Source organism: Dromaius novaehollandiae, chromosome 3, assembly GCF_036370855.1.
Source record: "Dromaius novaehollandiae isolate bDroNov1 chromosome 3, bDroNov1.hap1, whole genome shotgun sequence".
NCBI classification, from domain to species: Eukaryota; Metazoa; Chordata; class Aves; order Casuariiformes; family Dromaiidae; genus Dromaius; species Dromaius novaehollandiae.
Genome location: NC_088100.1, coordinates 62,934,901 through 62,960,650, shown reverse-complemented (window position 1 = coordinate 62,960,650; position 25,750 = coordinate 62,934,901). Strand labels below are relative to the sequence as shown.

The 25,750-nt window shown below is 39.4% G+C and overlaps 1 protein-coding gene across 3 annotated transcripts; it reads right to left on the bottom strand.

The window, feature by feature from the left end:
• Positions 1-2,981: 2,981 nt before the first annotated feature.
• On the bottom strand, positions 2,982-18,432 carry TBPL1 (TATA-box binding protein like 1). Of its 3 annotated transcripts, none has more exons than XM_064509005.1 (7): positions 18,161-18,432; positions 11,650-11,836; positions 10,208-10,290; positions 9,005-9,068; positions 7,394-7,497; positions 7,194-7,288; positions 2,982-4,225 (listed from the first exon to the last, which is right to left on the bottom strand). In XM_064509005.1, the coding sequence occupies exons 2-7, from the start codon at positions 11,782-11,784 to the stop codon at positions 4,155-4,157; spliced, it is 552 nt and encodes a 183-aa protein (XP_064365075.1). In that variant the 5' UTR covers positions 11,785-11,836; positions 18,161-18,432; the 3' UTR covers positions 2,982-4,154. The 3 variants fall into 3 exon arrangements, with proteins under 3 accessions (XP_064365075.1, XP_025976188.1, XP_025976196.1); XM_026120403.2 differs by lacking the exon at positions 18,161-18,432 and adding an exon at positions 17,982-18,153; XM_026120411.2 differs by lacking the exon at positions 18,161-18,432 and adding an exon at positions 17,728-17,900.
• Positions 18,433-25,750: the final 7,318 nt, after the last annotated feature.

Genomic DNA, 25,750 nt, shown 5'->3' with positions numbered 1-25,750 from the left:
TGTTAAAAAACAAGTTTGAACATTTTTCTGAGCTTCTGCATGTTAGTACCTTTCTCAGTTTTTTAACATTGATGTCTACAGAAGCCTCTACATCTGCTTCATTTTTATGTTGGAAGATGATTATCACAACTTCCAAAACAAATCTTTGTTGTTGAATAGTTAATAAAACCTGTACATGTTCTCACAAAAATAAATTTGACTCACAAAAATATCACAGAAATTGTCTCCCAACCTTATAGACTTTGGATTCTACAGAGAACTCTTACAAACTTCCCCCATGACCAAATACTTTGTGCAGAAACAAGTAAGTAAAAATTATCATCTTTCTGAAGAAGGCATAGTTCCAATACTGGTTTAACTATAGAGACCCTAATAGGTTCAGTTGTCTCCAAAAGGTGATGATATTTTAGTAATGACTTTTTTAACTTATTATAGTTTGGACTTAGTCCTAATTCTACTGGCCTTTTAGAGCAAAGCCTACACATCTGATGATACAGAGCTGGCACTGAAAAAGGGACACATGTGTCTAACAAATCACATCCCAGGTCTCTGAAGTATGCCACAAATATTTGTCCCAGATCTCACGTTATTCAATATCTTCATTAGTAGACTGGATAACAGAACAGAACATGCTTATTAAACTTGCAAGCAATACTAAATTGGGAGAAACTGGATTAGAATTCGGAGAGCTTAGCAAATTGATGAGAAAGGCCGAAAAAAGCAGGATACAATTCTGAAAGGGTAAGTGCAAATTTCTGTGGCTATGCTGCCTAATTACAAGTCAGAGAATGACAAAATGGAGCTAGAAACAGTTCTGCAGGAAGATCTAGTGGCTGTGACAACTTGCAAGCTAGATAAGAGTCATAATTATCGTTCTACTGCAAAAAGGAACCCTTAGTGGGGTGTATAAATAGAACTGTTCGCTCTAAAGAATGTGAAATAAACCTTTCATTGCACTGCTAGTGCCACAGCTCAGCACTGTGCAAAGTTTTGCATGGAATCCAACTGGGGAATCTAGAAACAACAAACTGAACTCTAGAAAATGTGGCCAGTGAGACAAAAGGTTGACAGGTGCATTTCATCTAGGGCACTGGCACTCATACTGGAGCTGAAATGCTGGGTGCAGTGTGAGACAGCAAGCTGGGGCATGCTGGCTAGCTTGGGGGCCACAGCACCACTGTAGAAGCTGTTAGCAGCCTAGGGCAAAGAGCCTTGGTGAGCAGGCAGCAGAGCCCCACGGGAGAGAAAGAAACAAAATATCTAGCTTATAAAGACAGGCAGGAGGGGAAAGGAGTAAGCAGCAGCAGCAAGGCTTATCCCACATACAATTGGAGACCTACTGGTCTAGAGCAGTGATGAGAAACATACTGGTTAACACTGAGTGTACGTGTATACTGCCAAATGATCCTAAAATTACCAGATATTGATCCTGCTGCAGTATCTTCCAGATTAGATCACCGAAAGAAGGGGAAGAGGGGGACTACAGAGGAGGGAGACACTTCCCCATATTCAGTCACTGCTCTACTGAGGTGTGTGGGTTTGTTTTTTTTTTTTTTAAATACAAGATTTAGTAGCATCATGACATTAAAAACAAACAAAAACCCCCCCCAAAAACAGAATCGTGTGTCAGAAGTGACCTCAGTAGACCTGTAGGCCAACCTCCTGCTCAAGACAGGGTAAACTAAATTCCGACTGGGTTGCTCAGGGCTTCATTCAGTCAGGTCTTGAAAACCTCCAAGGACAGAAATTCCCGAACCTCTCTGGGCAACCTGTTCCACTGCCTAATTACGTTCACAGGGAAATCTTTCTTTCTTTATAGGCTAAACATCAAAAAAATCCTTCTACTGAAACTGGCAATCAAATACTGGATCTAGTGCAGAATGGTATACATCCTTCATCATCAGAGGTTTTAAAGAATATTAATCACAGTTTGAGGCTCTGGTGGAGCTAGATAGATAGATGAGCATACATTTTACGCTTAGTTCTGTGCTTTTTGGCTCCTTTACAGATAGTTACAAAAGGCCTCAACCAGAACTAAAGCTAGCATCGATCTAAGCAGCTCTTCATCAGAACCAGTTCCCACTTTAATAAATGGCAGCTTATATATTACCTTACATTTTTGGTCCACCAGGCAGTTTTCATACTAAGTGACAGTGCTAACAAACAAACAAAAAACCCAAACAAAACAAAAAAACCCTTCTCTCTCCCTAGATAAATCTAGGGGAGTCACAAAAACTCCACAATTTCACTGGTAGCACTCAAGTATTTTGCCATTTATTCAAAAATAAAAAAAGGCAAGCCTAATCTAAGACACCTATTCTAAGACACCTATTGTAGTTATAATGACCATTCATCAGTTTAGGTCTGCGCTTTGTTCTTGGAAAACCCATTACAATTTTTTTTTAAACTGTAATAATAATACATTAGTGTTCCTGAATGCTGGTTTGTCCACTGCTCCCTATGACTTTTCATATAACTCTCATTAGTGTGAAGAGTGCCACAGTCATCTTCTACACAAACTGAAACGTTCATCTATATCAAGTATTCCTTTATCAGCTCTTTACCATGAGTTCCATGACTGTGGAACTCAACTTAGTATTTCACTGCTATAAATCCTCTCTTTTCCTACCTTTGTTGATCTAAGAAGGACTTTTATGAGTTCATCACTTATGGCTCTTGGCAAGTTGTTGCTTTCTGTTGCTTCTTTCATTTAGTTCTGCAAGGTTCGATAGAACATTTCCCACATTATTCCTTGCTTTCCACAACTTCTGCATGAAGTCACAGGGGATGGCCCCAGCATCTATACCATCCATTCCAACAGATTAAATACATTATGCTGGTGATTCACTTCTTTAGAATATTCCACCATTAGTGACTTCCTAATGGTTCACTATTTTCAACACCCTGTAAGACAGTATATTATCTGCAGCACATAATACTGTTACATTTCTCTTCAGTCAGATAGGGAAAAAAGACATACATACATTTATACATATTTATTGTATCTTTTTAAAAGTAGCATTTGCAGTTACTTTTAAGCATTCACCTCTTCTGCTCCAAATGTGCACGTACTGAGAGAAACGGATACTGGCTTCCAAGTCCAAGATTAATACCAATACATGCCAGAATTAAGCTTCACTGCATGTTGGCAGTTCCTGTCAAGATAATATTAGACAGTAACAATAGTGTAGAAAAGGACTGTGTTAATTCCTCAGCAATAGGCTGGAGTTGGATTAGCATGGCCATACCATCTTCTCAGAGTTGAAGTATAACAACACTTTCCTGAACACTGAAGCTCACACAACTTTTTTTTCCTTTTGCATCCAGCAGGCAGACAGGGAAGTTGATTTTTCTACAGTAGCTTCTTTAGTTGATAAGAATTTTTCCATCATCTATAGGAAAACACTTGTTGTAGGCCTTTATACTTAGAAATGCCTTCTCTTCATGTAATAGCAAGAAAATGCTTGAAAACTGGCATGTAGTTAAGAGAACTGGGAACAAACCAAATTTCATCCTCAGATAAACATAACTACTATAGAATTCAATCTAACCAACACACAAAATTTTACACATACTACAAATAGAAACAGAAGGTATCAGCAAAAGACTATTCTTACATTGTTTCAAATTAATTTGCAGCTATACAATTTTAACTGTAATAGAAAAAGGGAAAAGAATATAACAGAACAGGTATGAAGAGAAATATTTTCCAAACTTTTATTTGTGCACATTCATCAGGTGAAAAAGATAACTTTTACAGCTTCTTTGGTGCCCAATATTCAACATACAAAAATGTAAAAGACCATTCACAAATAAAACACAAGCTCGAACTAAAAAAAAAAAAAGTTTTAAAGGTAGTGCACATCGTGACAGCTTTGCTTATGAATACACAGAAATTACTGCAAAAATAAATAGAATGTCTTTTTAAAAGCAGCAATTTCATATCTTGTAAACTTCCGTTTTTACAATACAGCACTGTTAAAAATAAAATCCCAAAGGACTGGAGTTTATACTGTGGCCATGAACAAGTAAAAGAGTCTGTATTCCTCTGCTATAGTTGGTCCAGTTTTCCTTTTTGCTTTTAGTCCAATGTGCAGCAGTCTTTAAAGGTGCTTGGTTAGGGAACTTAACCTTTAAGTGGTGAATTACAAAATCTATTTTCTGCTTTCAAACACGAATGGGTAAATCTGTTCCACAGCACTGGCAACAGCTTTTACATTTGGCCCTGAGACATATTAAGGGGGAAAAAAAAAAAAAAAAAAAAAAAAAAAAAAAGCAGTAGGAAGAGAAAATCAGGGCATCAGCAAGTAAAACAATAACAGCATCTTTAAAATAAAGTTATTATTTTTGGCTAACACAACTTTATACTGTAGACAAAAATAATTTCTCCCATGTTTCTCCCAATTCAGGAAAGTTTTCCTCTGATCACTTTTCTTACACATAACAAAAAGACCTGCGGAACCTGTAAGATGTTCTAAATGGGTCAATGGCTGAACTACAAATAAATAATACTGTCATTTCACTTTGTAACAACTTGCATTCTTTTTGATTTACTGACTTAAACAGTCAGCCCAGACAAGAAAGCAGAGGCTGAGTGACAGAGGTAAGGAAATACTTTAACTTCTGGTGTTTCTTTAGGAATTTGTATTACTCAAAGCCTAGCCACTTCTATCTCTTCTTTTACACAGCTAACAAAGGAAATTATTGCTAAATGATGATGGATTTAATCTAAGTATGTTTCAAGCAAAATTATATGTTTGAAAATTATAGCCTATAACTTTTTAGTCTGGATTTTGGGAATATCTCTGCCACCAATCTCAGGGCAAAACCTGTAATCCAGGTAAGGGTTATTGTCTCAGGAGGAAGCATCTGAAGGTTGTCTAACATGATCTATGAACATTTGGGGAAAGAAAAGGAAGAATGAACAAGCAGTGTTTTCTAACGATACTAGACCATTTTCTGTAATGAACAATTGAGGTTGCAAATGACTGAGCAATAACACACCAGAAGAAATTCATCCTGGATAGAAGTTTAGTGATGCAGATAAATCAAAACAGCAATTACTCATGCGCTTTAATGCCTGTGAAATGTTTGTTTTTACTTCACTTTAGACTTCAAAAGTTTCTTTCAATTAGAGATACATGCAAAAATGGCTTCCAAAAATCATAAATAACCTACTTCTTGGCTATATTTCATTTATGTATATAGTTTGGGAAATGTTGTTTTGGTCAGAATGCTTAGTCAGAAAAAACAAAATGGAAGGGAATAGGATAAGCACTTAAACAAGCCTTATGAAAGGTGCTCTGCCTAGAAGTGTTTTCTGACTTCTAGGCAGGCACTGCATCTTCCTTCAAATTGTCTGCTATTGTAGAAACACAAAGTTCTAGAGTAAGACTTCAGAAAGCAGCAGTATGAGTAGGCAAGTAAGTTTTGTGAAAATAATGCTACTCCCTCCCTGCAAGATTGAAGAGATGTAAAAACTGGAACTTCATGGCAAGGAGTGCAAGAGAAGAGACACAAAAAAAAAATCATTGCTTATTTTGAAGGAAGAAAAATTAACATTACTGATACTTTTCCTAATTTCTTCCTATTACACATCAGTTCTTTATTTTATTTTCTCAGTAAAACAAACTTAATTTTAACCTGTCCCATTTTAAAAATTTTCCTGTATTTGTATAGCATTTCTAGCCCTATATTTCAAAGGGAATTCTTTAAGTTAGTTACATGAAATGTACTATCTTCGAAACACAGAGTCAAAAGGAACCTCACATGAACACATTGGAGAGTGTTTCATACTTGGGAGTACAGTCAGTTTGAGGACATGATTAAAAGCAAATTTTAAATGAGAAGCTTAAGTCTGGATATTTATTTCCTTAGATGAAAGGCCTAGACAAAACGGAAACTTTGGAAAACAAGAGATCTGAGGTATTTAAAATTCATTGGAATAAGTGAACCAGAAGGAAGTAAATCTTTGGTGTTTGCCTTATTTGCCTCAATATTGGAAAGGATGATTTCAGAAACATGAAAATGATTTTTGTCCCACAGGTGTAGCAATAAGAATCTGACTGAAAAGCTAAATCTCATTAGGAGGTTGATAGGATATGCTGAGAGTCCCAAGCTACTGCAGGAATCCTCAAGCTTCTCATTTATTTTAAATTTAGTTTTTCATTTTGGCTAGACCAGTTGTTCTGGTCAGAACAGATACTGCAATCTCCAAACACCTTTTAGCCCTATGATTTCAGAATTGCCACTTTTGGGGAGTTTGTCTTCTTGAAAAAAAAGCTCTTCTGATAACTCTGTGAGAAATGATCACCATTAAGCCTAGTTATTTGTTAAGGAATTAAGATGTGAAAATAAAAATGCCTGCACATGACTTCTGATACCAATATGTGAGCTCTAACAGCCATTATACAGAATTCCAGTTAACCTGATACTGGCTTGTGCAAGCTTTTGCTTCTGCTTCTTTTTAACAGGTATTTTCCAAAATATCAGACTTTTCCTATCTGGAAAACTGTGCTGGACACTTCATAAGTAAACTTTGCAGAGAATGGAAAATTAAAATTAAGAGGAGGGAGGAAAAAACATGGCATGGTATCTCCATAATTTAGACTAAGACAGGACAATTGGGAAAAATCACTGATGCCTGTAATCCAGATGGTGGTTCTCACAGTCAAGGATTAACAGAAGACAGCAGTCATCTGAAGAACTGTAAATATTGGCCAGTTTTGGTTGCAACAAAATGCTAGTGCTATATTATACATTTCTATTTATCTCCAGTTTAAACTATGCATTTACAACAGAACTGTTGATGCTACACGCAGTGTAGTTTGCAGCATTACACAGATGAAAGAGAAGCAGCAAATTCAAACATTTACAGTATTTAACTAAATAACAAATACCTTGCATTCTCAAGTAAAAAGTCTTATTCCACTCTTTGTTTTTATAAAAAATTGACTATGACCATTCTTACTGAAATAATTTTTTTTTGGCTATCAATAATAACATTTTCTCTACACTTTCCCTACAACTATTCAGGCACCTTCATTCAAAAACAAATTAGATTTCAGCACTGGGAAAGAAAATACCTCAAATATATCTTTTGACTGTTTTGAAAGCCTTCCTTTCCTAAGATGACTGGCCCTAAAGTTAACTATTCCTAACAAATTAAATATTTATTTTTGACATCAAAATACCTGTAACTGTGATACTGCCTGTTGAAAAAATCTGTAAGGTAGCTCTGAGAGTTTTTATTCTGTAACACACCGCAGGATGAAGTTCTGGTTCATAACTAGAAAACAAAATAAAAGGTCAAAGGTAAATCTAAAACTAAAAAGAAAAGCGTAAGTAACATACGAAGACATTTAAGCATAAATGCTTAAAAATCCTACCATACCTCGCATGAGGTCTGTTTTTCTTTGTAAATTCTGGCAATCTGATCTCAAAGGGCATGTTGCACACTGCTAAAACATTCACAACTTTAAAATCTGTGAAAATTACCTTTTCAAAAGAGAGAGAGAAAAAAGAGACATTAAAAATTCGGTTTATAAAAAGGCAGATATATGGGATGCAAAAAACCATACATTTGAAGAGTTTATTTTGTCAAGATTTCAAAATGAAAACCTTGTAACTGATGCATTTCTAATAGGAATCTAAATGGTACTTACTGGGCTCAAATTGTACAATAGAAGGATAAAGTAAGCAATAACTGTTGAATGAGGTATTTCACGGCTGTGTTATGTGGTTATAGAACAGTTTACATCAAGAATGAGACACACAGGGAGGGAGGCACAGAGGGAATGATTCATATCTCTGTACTAAACACATCTAAATTGAAAATAAAGTAAATAGCTCATGGGACATCAAAATAAGCAGAGAAAGAGCTTAGATTTCTTGTTACAAAAATCTTTTGATGTAATTTGGAAAAATGTCTTTAATGTCTTGTTGTGATACACCACTTTTACTACAGGTAAGAATAAGAAAGAAGATTAAAATTGTTTTGTTTCAATTATCCAGTGGTCAGTATGGAGAGCTAGTTTTCACCCCTCTGCTTTCTGAAACCAAGCCAAAACTATTGGCTTTCAGTCATTCTCTGCCCACAGCCATTTTGTATGACAATAAAATTGCCAACAGACAATACCAGAACAAATCACTACAATAGTGAGAAGTCAATGTTGGCAATATCACTGAAGAAATTTTTGTTCACATTCTGAAAATGCCTAACCTTACAACAATCATTCCTCAGTCAGAGCTTTTTAAAAAGTGAACGAGTGGAAGCAACTAATCTTTATTAAATGTAATGTTTTTTATTTTTCAGAAAGGACAGCCACTATGTCTACTTAACTGTCTGTTGGTAAACTCAAACTGTGTAAACAGCACAATGGGGTACCAAGAAGTTCTAAAATGACATGTTTTCGCACTCATTCAAGCTGCTGTTTTTCAACCCTTACTATCAAGTCCAAGTGAGTGCTGTTTTTGACTGGTAATGTCAACCCAAGCTCAGAAAAAGAGGAGTTTCACATCATTAGTATTTTATTTGGCTTATTTCCTGGTGCCTAGCCTGGCAGCACATAAGCACTTTTTTACCCCCTTAATTAAGAGGCTCAAACTTGCCCCAAACAAGAGACACATTTGCTATTCCACCAGAAACAGTGAGGGGAAATTGTGTTCAAGTAACAGGTTTTGCTCTCCAGCACTTCTTCCAAATAAATCTTCAAGGTATTGTAAATTCGGAGACACATTTGCAGGTGGTTCATTTACGAAATGACTGTTGTTGTTCATTAACTAGTAAAGAAGCACTGTTCTGAACTGCCAAATGAAACTCAAATCCACAAAATGAAATAGCTTCTTTGACCAGTACCTGGAGAATGTATGCTGCCACAAAAGGACCATCTGAGTGAAAACATGCTGGCTGCTAAATTGTTCTGCTACCTCCTCTCTGTTTCTTTCTGAAAAATTGACTAGCAGCATTATTTGAGTCATACAAGTCCTTTTTCATTATGATTACCTGAAAACCTAGTTTCTGTAGACTACGAGCTAATCGTCTGGCACCAAATTTAGCTTCTTCTTCACTATAAAGAAGAAAGACAAAAGTCTAGTGTTACCAGAAGCAAAATATGTATTTGTGTGCACACATATGACAATAAACACTCGGAGTACCAAATGAAGCATTCAGTTATGTAATGCATGAACTATGTCCACAGGGACAGCCTTCATTTCATTCTACTGTACATATTACAGTACATTTTCCACTGTCGAGATATTCAAATAGCATCCCTTATGTCCTATTTAAAGAATATCTTAGCACTCACAGCTCCAGCTTAAGTCAGTGGGAGCTGAAGTGTGAACTGTATTTCAATCATACATCATACTAAATACTGGTTAAATACAAATATGATCACAGGGAATCTGAAGTTGGCTATCCTGAACTGGTGACACTTTTCAACCTATTCTCCTTTAAAATGGGCTTGTTAACTTCCCTGCAGGATTAGAAAAGAAGGCAATGTTTATGACACATTCATATCAGTAGGAAGCATCAAATAAAGTTTAGGAAAAAAAGCTTCCAGTGTGCAGTAACCAGTGTGCAGGGCCAAAGATAAAAAGAGAAAACTGTATCATATAAATGCTAACATTGACTAACTACCTTCCATTTTGAGGCAGAAATCATATACAGAAAGTATGCAGATTTACCACTCTACCTTATCTTTACTCCACAATGTGGACATATCTTATGGTAATTTAGCTATTAGAGTTTAGCAAACCTCAGCTGGACATATCTGAACTATGAGTTTGCTTTTGCTTCTTTCCAGTCCCTCAACAGCACATAACTTGATTAAATTCAAGTAGATTTTCATGAAATAATAAAAGAGACATCCCTCAGAATAGATCATCCCTTCCCAAGTTTCAAGTTTTGGCTAAAAAAACATCGAATTCTTAAGAGTCTTCAAAAGAAAATTCCAAAATTTTCTTCATAAAGTAGTAGTTTTCCCAGAAGGCTGAACTGTTGCTGCTCAAGATTTCAAGTTAGTTCAAGGCAGACACTTAGTATGGAAAACTTCCACAATAATACTTAGCTTGGCAAGCATCTGTGTGTGACCCAGCACGAGGCAATCTTAACAGCAGCAAGTACTGCCTCTTGCTAGCTTTTTGCTACATTACATTTTAAAATCCACAAGATCTTCCGCTAGAGAAAGGCTCTTCATGAACTCACCTTGTGGCTCCTGTGCAAATAACTTTTCCTGAGGACCAAATTGTGGCCGTAATCCTAGGTTTCCTAAGCTTCATTAATACCTTCTAAAAAGGAAAAAAAAAGGGGGGGGGGGGGAGAATTGAAAAAATCAGTTAGTTCAATCTCATACTAGGAAAAAAACCCCTGCTATACTAATAATATTTCCTTTAATTTTTGATAACCTTGAACTGTTCTTTCATCTCTTTCAGTAATTAAAAAAAAAAATCAGCTGTGGAGAAGAGCAAAATAAATCTAGAATATTTTAGCCAGTGATTCAGTGCTCACATAACAGATTAAATGAAGATATTTTTCTCTGAATAAAAAGTTGAAAGCCATGAGCATTGTGCTGCTGACTCCTTTCCTGAAATGCTGTTATCTTGTTTATAAATAATTCTGATGCAGATCTGCCAGGCAATAGGCAAAGGTCAGGTGAAATTCATTCAGCTGACTCCTCCTTTGCACACTTCTGCTGCTGGGTTACCTGTTACACATTAGGCCTCATACAGAACTGCAGTCTCCTCTCCTGCTCTGTGACCACGTCAGACATGCAGGAGGGGGTATAACTTTGGGGGGTTTAAAAACGCCTCCCAGAAGGCACACGCCACCGCTGCAGTCTAGTCCTGTAGTTTCTCTCCCTTTGTATGACCTAACACAGCATTATCTCACAAGTTAGGAAAGAAGATAGCCGAGAAAGCTGTTGTAGAGTATGTACCTTCATATCGTTTTCCCTCTTTTCCCCTGTGGTAGGATACTTTCCATTTGTCACCTTCACTTTTAACTGCAATTGCTTTACCTCACTCCTTGATCTGGAATAAATTTTTCCCCCTTTCGTGGATCTGAAATCTCTCTTTTATTTTTTTTCTTCCTTTAAATCTAACCTCAAAACACATTCTGCTTAGTATTTACTTGCTTGTCATGTAAGAGATGCTTTCATTCCAACACACTGGTATTCATATATGACAGGACTTAAACAATACCTTTCACAAATCGTTCTCCCCCTTGTTAAAGGATGGTAACTGACTGAATTCAGCAGATTCCTGTTTTCTCGATTTGCAAGCAGCTACATATACACCTGCATCTGGATGTTATTAAAAAATGCATTTTTGGATATCAGAACATATTGTCCTGACAAACACATCAAATTTTGGGAGGCAAGATGGACCTGGAGATACAACAGGTCTCATGGTATATCCAATATTCACCTCAGGAGTTGCACAGACCTAAACTAATAGCTTCCTGCAGTCTTCTGAGACAATAGTTAGTCCTCTCCCATACTGTAGACTTAGAATATAATGACAGACAAAATGCCTAGCAAGACAGAAATACAGAAATAAAACCATTCTGTTCTCTATCCAAAGGTACAAGAATGTTTAGCTTAAGGACATTTGTAAAAATAGATATTTGAGGTATATTGAATCTCTTACCCCAACATCACGCTTGTATATCACATTTGCTCCCTCTAATGCAATCTTCCTCAAGTTTAAATGACATCTTGTTCTAAAAACGCACACTACGTTTGTGATTAAAATGTCCAATGCAACATCACTGTCTGCATCCATTGGGGTGATCTACAACTCAGTTTTCCGACCAGCACCCCGTGAAGATCACATCCTGAGAAGGAAAATGATAAAATTAAACATACCAGCAGAAAATTGCCTATTAATACTCTCGTTGCATACATCGGTCCCTTAAATGAGACAAGGAGCAGAAGTGACTACATTCTGACTCATTTAAGTTAATTGGCGGGTGAGGGGTGTCTTGCATCCTGTATGCTAGGAAATAGGACGTTATTTGTTTAAAGCCATGTTGCCAAACTTAAGAGAAATAAAGTGTTTATATACAATAATTAGACTCACTGGTTAAATACGTTACAGATCTTATCCACTATTTCAGGATGCAATAAAGATTACTAATGCTATTTCTGTAGCTCCAATGGATAATCTTTCCTCAACTCATTTGAGAGTGTCGTTAGCCACATCAACAAAACACATTTCTCTCATTGTTTAGGTTGATAATTTTGAACAGCTTGACATTTGTGTTGGAATGGATGAGGCTGCTGAATAACTCTGAGACTAACACAGGTTACACAAACTGCAGCCTCTAGAAAGCCTGTCAAGACAGGTCAGCCATCTTCACCCAACACTCTTGGCCTATCCCTCCAAACATGACACAGACCATACAAATGGTCCTGGTGGAAGCAGCAGCCCGCACCAAGCCACAGGGATCTCTCATCCCCTTCTGCATTGCCGATAGGAACTATGTAGAATGAATGTATTGTGTATACATTATACTCATTCGGCGCATACACAGTAAAATCAAATGTTTTTGAGGATAAGCTAAGTTACTGTGAAGGTACAGGATTGTTGCCCTGTGCATGCACACTAACCCTAAGGCAGCCAGCAACTGTTCAGTTTGCCTGTGCACGTTAAACATTACACTCCTACATCCCCTCAGTCAGGGGAGGAGGACTTCAAGACCAGGAGTTGGTCTACCACCTGCAGCTCACCTTGAGACCATCTGACATCACTTCTGTAAGCATGTCAAAGACAAGAGAGTTGATATTTCAAATACTGTACCTGAGATTTATCTGAGGAGAGAAGCGGGGGAGAGAGGGGGGAAGTGGAGGAATATTGGTATATAGTAAAAAGGACCTATATCAACAAATTGCAGTTTATTAAGAACTTTTTCTTTGCAGCAGAATGTAAAAACCTTAGCTCTATGTCAAGAGAATGCTTTTAAACAAAGTTATTTGCTGTCAAATGAGTGCATTTGACAAGTAGCTTAAACAGAGCATAAGCTAGGAAATAGAAAACAATAACATCTCAGACTGCTCTTCATCCATTCATCTGAAATTTTGATATTTCATCCAAAATGAACACAACAGAAAGCCAAGAGCAAAATCAAAGAGTTAGATATATGAAATTCTCTACATGGTCATTGCCATGAAAGAAAGGATGCTATGCATCAAGAATATATGCATTATAGTCTGTTATATATATCACTTCAGAATATTTGGGCCTTGTATTATTTATCATAAATCTGCAATGTACAAAGTTAACAATGTTTTTATCATTATTTCTATCTGACTATTTTAATACTGACTTCATATAGATCATGCCGTAGCTTCTAATCAAGAATTCACTCAAGGCACATCTTTGACAATAACTGAATGACAGAGTTGCAACAATTACAATATAGAAACGATAATCCACTGTGCAGATGTGCTTTATGTATGGGATCAACTGCTATAAAGTCAACTGCTGTAAAAGCTGTCTATTTTACTCTGTAGTTGGGTCCCTGCCTAAAGAATTATTCCATAGTACTTGGCTTGTCCAATAAAAGGAAAGGGGAAACAGGTGATAATAGAGAAAAGAGATAAAGAAGAAAAAGGAGGAAAAAACCCCCATGGATATAAAATCAAAGGCCACGTTGCAGGTGCATGGTGGTGCTATTAGGGAGGCAGGGAAGCAAAAAAGAAGAGAACAAACACTAGCTAGTTACCATTCCAATTTTTTTTTCTTTAAACCAAAAATTGCATGTATCCTCAAACTTAGAAATGACTTATCCCATCTGGTTTTGATGGACTACTACAGATTGGGTTAGCAATTTATGGCACTGGATCCAAAGATAGCACATGTGCAGATTTTGAATGGCATGCAGGCAGCGCCAGCACTGAGCGAGGAGCTGGAACCCATGGCATCTTGAGAGAGGCATTTGTTTTCAACCCTGGCTCCAACTCTTGGCTCCCGCTGAGTTCACTTACTGGAACCTAGGAACAATTCTCTTATAAGAAAACAAGATACTTCCGATCAGCAGTATTTCTCACTTTCCATTAAATTTCTACTGGCATACTTAATCTCTACATTCTGAAAGAAGAGTACCAATCATGCACAATACTCTTGTAAGGTTACTAACCTCTAAGTAAACTATAATACTGTATCACAACATCCCCATAAAATACTGATATATTGCCTTAAATGGATGCTTGGAGAGAAGTCACATGGTCTTTCAGGTCAGAGGAAAAGGTGGTTAAAATAGAGGAAGAATACAATTTTGAAAGGATAAGACCTATCGTTAAGAGCTAAAAGAAAAAAAAATCAGAACACTAGTATGCTGTGGAACTGTCAGTCAGGATGTTTTCATCAAACCTAGCACATCTTGGTTAGAAATACAATTTACTTGCATAGATTTTAATAGGAGAAAAATTATGATATTACAGTAAGGTACCCTCATTTTCATTAACCACATTCTGAAAGTTCAAAGGACAAACAGATATTTAGGCAGGAGGGTTTCTATTTAAAATTTAATTTTAGCTATAAGTAATACACTAGACTATGTTTTGTGACATTAAGTTAAAAAGGGACACAATTTATTACAGAATCAGTATTTGAATATAATGTAAAATACTCTGAAAACTACCTTTAATCTACTGCAATGTTATCTGATCTAACAAAGGCATTTCATTTTCTGGTATTTCACCCAAATGTTGAACACCTCAAATATTCATTACTAATTTTTTCTGATTTGTATTGAGAAAACACTTATTTTGCTGCTGCAAATACTATCAATGATCATTAAGAATCTGAACATGTGTCAAAATTTCAAATCCAACATGGTCACTCCTATTTAGTAACACAAACATAATGATAACCTCTTTCAATGCACAGTTCAGTAAGGCTGGGTAAAACAAAATGGTTCTGTATTGGGAGGTGAAAAAAACTGACTTATACACTATTTTCCAAACACTGAGTGAACTTAATCTCCTACAACCCATACCTTAGGTGTTCATCTTAATGTCACAAGCTGTACAGAAAACAAAGGAAAGATTCTAGGGGAAAAAAGTGCTGCTCTGTTCTTTAGGAGGTCTTTAAGAAATCCAGATTCATAGGAAACACTTCAACAGAAGTGTGGAAGTTAACTGATTTAAAAAAAAAAAAAACAACAGCACATGCACCATATAAAAATATCTGAAGAACGTTCTTAAAAATTGTTACACTTTTTTTTATAAGATGTTCTTCGTATATACATACACACACACACATATATATGTATATATACATATATATATATGTGTGTGTGTGTGTATGTGTATATATATATTATATACACACACACACACACACACACACACACTTGATATACATATCAAGTAACACGACCAGCTGGAATAAAGGAGTCCTAACCAACATCCTGATATTCCTCTCTCCCTACTTTACCTTCTCATCTTTGGTTACTGATGCACCCTACTGTCCGCCTGCTGTGTCAATATGTTGACATCCCCTGAGTCAATACGTTATTTCGGAAAACTTGAATTGCTGTGCTTCCATTTCCTGTCTCTAAAACAGAAAAAGAACTGTCTCCATGCTTTTACCAAGCCATTCTGATATCAAGCTGTAAGACTGCTGCCGTACATATCTGCCTGTCATTATGCCATAGTTGAACAGTTGCACTTGTAGAACAGAGAGACAGAGCAGAAGCTGAACATCAGGTTCTTTCCAGTTCTGGATTTGCCAAATTTTTAAGTTATTACTATTAAGCTCAACTTATGTTTTGTTGGTTAATTTTGCTCAAAGGTTTTCTTATCCGAGTCTTAGAAGTATGGCAGCTTAAATCTCATTTTTAAAAGCATGTTTTCAGCTATTAATGATAGACCAAAATAGAAAGTAAAATCATTTACTTTTCCATATGTGGAACATTTATTTTATTTCATTCAGCTTTCTGTAGAGCAAGAAACTAGCTAACTTAGATTTCAAGTTCTCTTACATCAGCATAACACACACTACCCATACAGAGAAAAGCTTAAATACATCTTTTTAAAAGTTTCTGCTATAAATTTCCTTGGTGAAATAAAATAAAGCTTGTTCTCTATACAGAACATAGATTTTAGGGATACTGCCAGAGCAGCAGAAGAAAATAACTAGACAGGTGAAGTGGGATAAGGAATATAAGGAACATAAACAAGTATCTCAAGGATATTTGACTCTGAAAATAATGTATTCTGCACTGAAACTAGAAAACTTCCCACATCAAAATAAGAAATACTCTGAAGGAAGGGGTGAATACTTAAGTTTTTAAACAAAGCATTACCCATATCTCCCTAATTAGGACCAAGGCCATACTATTTTAGATACTGTATAAACACACATGAAGACACACACCCTGCACTGAAATCTTACAATCTAAAAAAAGCCAGCTCTTTCCATTTTCAAAAAAAAATTCCAAACCAAACTAACAACACCATCATCATCAAAAAAAAGGGGAAAGGCACTTGGGATGGAGTACATAAACACAGTATTATTTTAAGCCTTTGGCTACCTTTGATCTGAGAAACTCAGAGCAGTAAAGGCAAATAGGGAGTATCTAACAATGGTTACATTAATGTTAGAAGAGTTTAACAAAACCTTCTTTCACATACAGTGACAGCATAAGCACTTTCTGCTAGTTATTTTTAATATTGCTCCAAAGCAGTTCACCAGCTGACCCCACAAACTGTTCCAACAACCCAACTGAAGGGATAGCTGTCACTATTGCTCAAATAAGTTACTCAAACTATAGCTTGAAAAGCATTTTTGAGGAATTTAACAGAAAGCTATGCATTAGAGCAGAGAACACACAAAATAAACAAAAACAGCAATGAGGAAAGAGTGGATTCTACCCTCTTATTGCAGGTGAATTTCTAAGACTGGTGTTCTGTCCATCAGGAAACAGGTTCCCCCCATGAAACTCTGGAGCTGACAGACCTCTATTCTGCTTGTATTCTCGTATCCTGTATTAGCCATGCTGGTAGGTGGATGACTCCCGAGAACTTAAGGCAACATAGCTAGAATCTGTCTAGACAATCCTCTGACCCAAACAGCTTTCTAAATTACCGTCACAGAGCTAGAGGTTCATGCTTTTATTTTTTGTTATCTCCAGTGGCAAATTAAGTTTTCCCTAAAGCTAAAGGCTATTATGACGCTAATATTCTCACCCTTCAAGACTCAGGCAGTCATATGACTATTTCCTACTGAATGCAAATGGACTATCTTCTGGAGAAAACTTCCAAATACATATAAAATGCCAAAACAGAGACTTTTCGAATTAAACCAGTAAACAGAATGATGATACTAGCTATACACCATGAGCAAGTAGGACACAAAAGCCCAGTCCTGCTGTGAAATCTCTTAGACAAGCCTACAAGAAACAGAAGTAGTCTTCCTATTCGTACAGCTATAAACCTCACTTAAAGTCCTTCATTTACTAGGCCAATGTCACAACATTCAGGTTTACAAAGCCTTTGCTTTTTTTTTTTTTTTTTTTTTTCTTAAATCCCAGCCAAAAACTTCTCATGAAATGTTAAGAGAAACAAAACAGGCATAAGGCCTAGCCAGTCTGACAGCTGCCACTTCACAATTTTGGATTATTTACCCACTTAGTTACCCGGACTAGAGTGCATTGTCGCAGTGTTTAACAAGGCTATTAAAAAGCCCTAATCCATCTAACAGATTACTCTGGAGACTTACACAATCACTTTTTTCGTGAGCAAGCCCTTGCCCTTTTGAGAAGGCTCTACCGGTTGCCAGGAAACGGGTCGTTTCCCATGGAGGATGCTGTGATCGTTCTCCTTCCTCCTCTCTCCGCTTCCCTTCCCCCGACGCGGAAACTCGAGCCACGAACCGGTATCGCCCCCCCGACCACCCCGGCGCGAAGGAGAACGGAACCGCGCACGAAACCCGCCACGGCGAGGAGGAGAAAGGCCGCGCGCTGCCTCCCTCACCTCAGCCGGTAAACGGCCCTGAGGAGGGGGCAGAGGGGCACCGGGGCCCAGCGGCCGCCCCGGAGGCGCGCGCGGCCCCGTCCCCCCGCGCGGGGGCTGGAGGTCACGCCGGGCCGAGGCGGCGGCGAGGAGCGCGGCGGCGAGAGGAGGGCGGCCCGTCGGCGGGCGCCAGCCGTTACCGTGCGGGCGGCTGGGCGGACGGCGCGGCGGTTGGCGGGGGGCGAGGCGGGGTGCGGCGGGTGCCCGCAGCAGCGGCGCGCGCGCGCGCGCGGTGGGGGGCGGGGGGCCGGCTGCTACGGGCCCCGCCACTCGCGCCCTTTGTTGTTCCGGGTCCTGGGCCGAGTCCCCGCGACAATAAACATCCCCCAGCGCCGCGGGCATAGACTCCGCGCCGGCTAGAGCGGCCGCCGGAAGTGTCTGCAGCGGGCGGGGAGGAAGGGGGGGCTGCGCTAGTAGCGTATTTCCGCTTTCGTCTGCGCCCCTTCGCCGGGAGGCGGGGCGGGTGTTTCCCGGGCAGTTAATGGGCGGTGCAGCGGTGGGTCCGGCTGTCCCTCCTCGACCAGGGGCACTTACCGTCGCATCTCGTCCCCTTTCCCCGCCTCTGCAGCCTGGCTTTCCGTCGGCGCTGGCCGAGCCCCGGGAGCCCGAGTGCGGCGAGGGCCTGTGTTTGCGGGGGGTTTGTCCGTTACTGCCCAACGGGCCTGGTCGTGGGAAGCCCTCGAGAAGCAGCGCTGTTTCAGAGTGCTCCAGAAAACGACGATAGAGGCCGGGCTGCAGGCCTCTTGTCTGCTTTTCTGCTCTTTGGTGACTGCACTTGCACGATGAAGTGCTGCCGTGGTTGTGTGTGAGGAGGGCTGGTCGTGGTAAGCTTTGGCAGCCTGTGTGTACGTGCTGTCAGTGGATCCACAATCCTGGTTTTGGGGCCCACTGATGTGGGCCTGATCGTATCCCTGTTGTTCGAGGTAGTTGCCTCTCAGACAGACTGGCAGGATCAGCTTTGCAGATCAGATGGTCCAAACTCTGCTATGGTGCCCTGTGTTTCTGTGAGGCTACTCGCTCTCAGACCTCTAGTTCTCCACTCACGCCTCACTCACTGCATGGTTGCTGCCCACGCACTCTGACCAGAACAAATTGTCAGCGCTAGTCTTGACACAGTTCAGTAACCTTTAGTTAGGACTCAGTGCAACAACATGTTGCCACTACTGCTGTTACATACATGCATGTAGCACTGCAACAGGATTCTGGTCATTGCATCTTCTCATAAATGCTTTAAAGATTCCTCAATTTAAAGCAATGTGGTTTAGTACCAGAGGGACCATAGTAATAAGCTGCAGTATAATCCTATGGCGTGTGAACAGGCTACTGAACCCAGGTGAAACAAAGCTTTGAGCAAGTGGCCAAATGTTCTTGAGGCCTACCAGAGGACTGTGTGGCCCTGAGCACTTTGCTGTGTATTTCATGTCAAAATGACTTTAAAGTACTTCTGTCCAGTCTACTAGTATGCAGTTTATTTAATCATTGCAAAGTGACACATGGTGCATGCTTTGAAGAGAGACAGGAGAGGACATGAGGACACTGAGGACAGCTGGGATGTCATCAGTTCTCTCTGTTCAGGGTAGTCCTCCAAATCTGGCATCATCCCATCCATGCTGTCTCTAGGAAATGGAGCCTGCAACAAACTGTCTTCTTGGCCATGTTTACATTTTCTCTTGGAAGAGCTGTTTGTTGTGCTTCAGCTGAAAACCCAGGAACAAATGAGTGTGGGTGCATTGTGGCCAGCTAGGGACCCAGCACCCAGCATGAAGAATGAAATTAAGTTGTCAGGTCAACTTTAGATTTATAAAGACACACCACTCACTATGTGAAAGGTATGTATGTATATATCTATAGAACAAAGTATTAATTGGCTTGACAGTTTTCTGAAATTGAGGTTCTGTAATTATGTACTTTCCATTTGTGAAGTGATAGTAGAATAGCTTTAATTAGGACAGAGAGAACAGCATGAAGCTTAATTTTGAAGGCTCTGTCTTTAGAGTTGGGATGTTTTCTTCTGCTACATTAAATTTAATCCTTGAAACTTGTTAGTAAGTTCACATATCAAGAGTAATTATTTTGGATTCCCACTTCAAATCAGCTAAGAGCAGATGAATGACAGTATTGCTTTTTAATGCGGTTTTTACTTTTCTGTTAATAGGCTGGGTTCATTCCAACGTGCAGCAAGGCTGCCACCCTGTGGCTTGTTACAGAACAAAACCATTTCACTTAGGTGAAGATGCTAAAATGAGGCTAGCTTTTGAAAACAGGAATTCTGAATTTAGAGCAATTGTTCCCACAGTTCATTACCCCTGCCCAGGATCTCCGGAAATTTTATGGAATGTATTAAAACTGTTAGTTCTTTATGATCTTCAGCCTAAAGGATCTGAGGCATTACAATTTACACTGCTACCGTGGGATAGATTGTTACGATGTCTTCTCCTTGACAGTACTTTTGAGATGCTGTATAGCTGTATCACAAGAGAAGCTGACTTTTGTTCTCAAGAGGTTATCTTTTTCTGAATAGCACAGACAAGTTATGAAGAAAAACTCTGTAAACTCTGATTTTCCTTGAGCTCTGACTGGGCTGCTCTTTTGTAGCATAATCATAAATGCATACAGAAATTTGGCACAAAATGTCACCTAGCAAATATACATCCATTGTACATCTCCACAAACTTGCTCTTACTTTTTCAGGAAATAACTTTTTCTAGCACATGTTCCAGAGAAATGCATAATCATCACTGGACATTAGGAAAATATTTTTTTAATGGTGAAGAAACGAACCCTTACCATTTCAAGCTTTCGGCTGCTTTGTCTGCTGAGGTTTCCTCGTTTGGACTAGGACATATTTACAAGATTGCATCTCCAAATATATGTTTGCAAATATGCATACACATGCAAATAATTATCACATTAATATGGAATGCAAATGGGGTTATTTGGCAGCTATCTACTTTTGTATGTAAGTTCAACAGTTGTGCATGTGATTTTATTTCACATCTGTACAGTTACAGAGCTCATTAACTTAAGATGTCACCAGTCTTCCCAAGCTCTGGAAGAGTAATCTCAGGCTATGTCACCATTACCTGATTGAACTTACATTCTCCCCCTCCTGGTCTCCATCCCTCTGTGCAACTCTCCAAGTTGCCTCCACGGTTTCCTCCACCAGTGTGATGTTAGTGCTTTCCCATCTGCAGGAACTTTGTCCTCATTTTCCTCTTTCTATTGCATATTCTGTCTTCTCAGATGCTACACTGAAATCAGACAGGGAAGGCATGGATACTGTGTCTGATTTTGTCCCTGCCTTGTTATGTGATTTTGCACCATTTCATCCTTTGTTTCTCAATCTGTTGTTTGGAAAGTGAAGAGGAGATGGAGGGAGGGACTGCTTATCATACTTGAACATTCTGCAGAATCGAATCCTGGGCTGCTTGGGACCTTCAATATTTACGTAGTAAAAATAAGCATTTGAACTTTAAATAGATTGAACTTTAGGAGACTGCATATATTTCTGTCTTGCAATTCCAGTAACGAGAGTGAATGAAGATGCAGTTTCATGATGTAATTATTCAGATCTAACCACAGACTTCTGTCAAAAAAATCACTCATCTAACTGAAACAAATGCTTGATTAACTGGATTTTTTTGTTTTTGCAGGGTTCATTTTCAATCAGATAAGCTTGTCATAAAATCTCAAGATCCAGTGTAAGGTAGGCTGTGGGAAAATGTAGGCGGGGAGAAGAGATCTGGATGGCCCCTTGAGGCAGCCCGCAGTGAAGGCTGCATTAAGAGTATTGTGCAACAGCATTTGGATTAAGAGTATTCAACATGTGGGCTCTGTATAGAAGAGCGATGTGTTTTATATTTGAAGAAAAGGTACCTAGGAGCAATCCATATCCTGGAAATTCCATAGAAATGAACTTTTGCAGAATGATCATCAGCAACGTGCATATGATATTGCAGATTATTTATGAGAAATCTCCCACAAGCTGGCAGCCAGCAGGGAACAAGCTTAAACCTGTGGCAAGAGGTCATTCAGGGAGGGAATCCTTCGCTCCAGGGCTTAGTTTATCAGGTGAAATTATAAACTTAAGTGAGGCTTCTCACATTTCTCTCGTGATGTGGCATATGTTCAGTATGATAACTCATGCCAGCAGAGTACTCTGTTACATTGTTACCTCTCTGGCATTAGTAGCACTAAAACCACATCCACAATACTCAGACTTTGAGCGAGTTTCTGTTTAATTTTATAATATTTCTTTAATTTTTTAACATATATATATAAAGTATTATACTATATAAATAAATGTATTTATGATATAAACATATGAAGAAAGTGGCAGCAAAGTACCCTCAAAAGAAAAGGCAGATGATCAGGATGAGGTTTTTCTTTAGTAAACTTTACAGTAATTTAGTACCAGTTCATAGTTTCAGCTGCTAAAACTGAATGGTACTTACAGACTAACCAACCTCTGTTGACAATAATAAACATGGAGAAAATAGTAGAATTGGAAGGCAGCACACTATTGCCCAGGGTTATGTCCTGTGAGACCCTGGATGCCTCTTAGGAGATACAGTGTGTCCCCCTTCAGCTGTTGGAAGGGTGTGGCCTATCCTATGGACTTTTACACGCAGAGTTTCTTTCGTGTTCCTCAGCATGTGTATTTATACTGTTGGTTTATGAGGATCTTGAATGGTGATGAATTTGCTTTGCAAGGAGTTGGCAACATACAGCTCCCAGTAGTCATACTCCACAAAAAACACAAAAACATTATCTAGAGCATTATTCACTTCTGTGAGGGTTAGTAATGCCAGGAGCCCAAATACAGAAGGCTTTCGGGTGTTTCTGATCCAACTTAGAGCATTATTTTGTATAGGTAGTGCTTAAAGCACCTTCCTGGTCCTACATGTTGATTACCAAAATGTTCTTAAGCTCCAAAGGCAAAATGGAGTGAGGAGGTTGGGGTGACCAAGGTACTACAGATGTTGGTGACCAGGTGGAAGAGCATGGAGAAAAGTTTATAAAAAGGTATTAACTTTGGCTCCTCAACAGTGTCATTTTCTCCGCTATGTGTAGCTATATCCAAAGTGATCTGGGAGTATCAGCGTCAGCAAACCCTGCTGCCGTACCGCAGCAGAAACATGCTAAGCATGCTCAGAGAACACCTACTGGCTGTCTCAAGCCATTCTATGGACTTAGGTAAGGGAATATCTAAATTCTAGATTTTGGTCAGGCTTAGGCATGAGATAAGAATGGAGCTGCTTGACAATGTCAAGAAAGAGATAATTCTAGGGCTTGTCTCAAACTTTGGCACCAGGGAACTTGCAACTCAAATGAAGTACTGCAGAGCTTAGTAGCCTCTTGGATTGAGCAACAAATGAACCAGGCTTTCAAGGTCATAATTTTGGACGTAGTGACTTAAATTTTGTTTAAATCTCATGTTATGTCTTTTCTTGAATTTGGCCTCTTGCCTCTAGAGACCTCTAAATAAATATATTAGGTACCAGACACAAATAGCAAAGAGTCCCCACTAAGAATTTCTGGCCCATAAAAGAAGACAGCAAGTTGATCTAGAAAAAAAAAGTGGGAAGAACATGAGGCTGTGATGAGACACCAGGCACCTTTATCACGTTAGCTTCTAAGGCTACATCTATACTGGTAAATAAAACAGGGCCAGGGCATGCGGCCTGTTTCTTATACTGCCCAGTTGTTATAGCATGGTCCTTGGCATGCTTTTGGCCTGTACTAATTTTCTCCGAGACAGTGTCCAAGCATGATTTGGGAAGTGTGTGTGCCAGGGACAGTTCTCATGCTGGGTTGAGAGTGGAATAAAATGTAGGTGTGTGTGGATGTGAGCCCTGCCACACCATTGAACTTCAGGAATAGAGAATGGTCCAAAGCCTGTTTTACTTCCTGGTGTAGATACAGTCTGAGAGAGGGGACCCTTTCATAAGCCTTCCCCATTCTTATCTTTATCTTGATTTCAAAGAGCAGAAGTACCTTGTGTTTTCAAAGTGCCTAGGAGAACAGCTTATAAGTTTGTGCACCAGAAGAGCTGGCCTGTATTCCTAAGTCTGTGTCTTCTCTATGCCTCATTTTTTTCCCATCTGTAAAATGGTAGTGACCTCCAATAGAGGAACATTTGGTCATGAGGTAATGACACATGCTGCAAGTTAACTGCCATCTCCTGTTTAATTTCTGCATTGACTGCTGCCAGCATTATAAAAGGCCCTATATAAGAACAAAACAGCATGTTATCAGTGAGGAAAGACTGTTCCTCTCTGGTCAACTTGGCCATGAAAAAGCATCACAAGAAACAGGATGCTGGAGCAAGAGGCCACACTGTCACTTGGATTGCTTGTCACACACGATGGTCCTTGCCTCATATCTGACGGGGGAGGGATATGCAGTTGCGGCAATCTGGGAAGCCATCCAGTGGAACAGTTATCTGTGTAAGTGCATCCCTGGGAACATTTGTTGCCTGTGCCCGCTCCTCTTCCTCTGCTGCTGCAGCACGGGATTTCGCAGATGTTCGTCCCAGAGAAGGCAGCTGCAGTTCTCAGACTCCCTGTTTCCTTCTCCCCGGTGGTCTGACTCCACCCAGCCGTGATGGAGCTGCTGATAGTTCCTCCCATCCCTGTCCTTTCCTTTTACAAGGACTGAGCAGTAGTAACCAGAGGAAGAGAGATTATTCTATGCCTTCTCTTTCCCCCTTCTTCTTTTCTGCTGTCTGTGTAGCTGTACAGAGGCTCTTCCTGGAGCAAATTTGCTCTCGCCTTTTTTTTTCCTAGTGTTTCTGATCCCTCTTTCTTAAACAGCATGTAAACAAAACTGAGAGAAAACTTGAGTGTATAGATAATCCATATTTACAGCTGGATATGGTCTTAGATACAGTTTACATAGCAGCATGGGATGTAAATAAGGGCTGGGTTTTTTTCTCTTTGCATAGGGAAAAATTGCATCTTAGATTTTAAAGTGAGGAAAGGGTTTGCATTCCTTTTTATTCTCCTGCTTTTGTTGTGATTTTCTTTTTTCTTTGCAAGGAGGTTTGGATCTTTCCACCCCTCATTTGAGGACCGTGCAGCTTTACACACGCATGCGCTTAGGCTTGAAAATGCATTTAATTTGTTTACAAGTTAGAGTTTAAGGGCAAAACTCTAAGGCAACAGAATGCGTCATCTCAGGACTGCTGTAACCCTAGGGTATGTCCACGCCACAGTCTGGAAATGCAGCGACTGCATGCCTAGACCTATTCAAAGTCACTTTTATGTAGGTAGGTCAGATACACTAGTATCTGAAATGAACTTAAAAAAAATCAGTTACTTGCAGAACTCTCCTGGTCTTGGAGTCTGCCAGCAGCAGTCCTTGCAAAGCAGTGAGCCACAGGCAAAGAATGCTTGTTTCCTATCCCTTCTGGAGCAGAAGTTTTAGGTCAGACCTGTGACATCCTCTCAGGGGTAACAGAAATTCACCAAGCCATAACACACCAGTAGCTTTGCAGCACTAGGGACAGGGATGCCATTATTAGCGGTTGTGTCACTTCCCCTCCAGAGTGCACTCTGGACTGCAGAGCATAGAGCAATGCACAGATGAGTAGTGAGCATAAAGTTGTGTTTACCCTGTGGGTCTTGATTTGGTAGAACAGCCTTACTTTGGCAGTAGTCAGTGCTATACAGGCTAGCAATGAATTGGGACAATTTGAATCACTGGATGCTAGGAGAGATTCTGTGTTT

Bases quoted from the DNA above. Each gene is read 5' to 3' on its own strand.
- TBPL1 (XM_064509005.1), bottom strand. From the start codon at position 11,784: ATGGATGCAGACAGTGATGTTGCATTGGACATTTTAATCACAAACGTA. The intron at 10,291-11,649 runs GTAAGAGATTCA...TTTCCTTTTTAG, and splicing joins TATACAAGCGTGATGTTGGG to AAGGTATTAATGAAGCTTAG. The intron at 9,069-10,207 runs GTGAGTTCATGA...TCTTCTTTATAG, and splicing joins ATTTGCACAGGAGCCACAAG to TGAAGAAGAAGCTAAATTTG.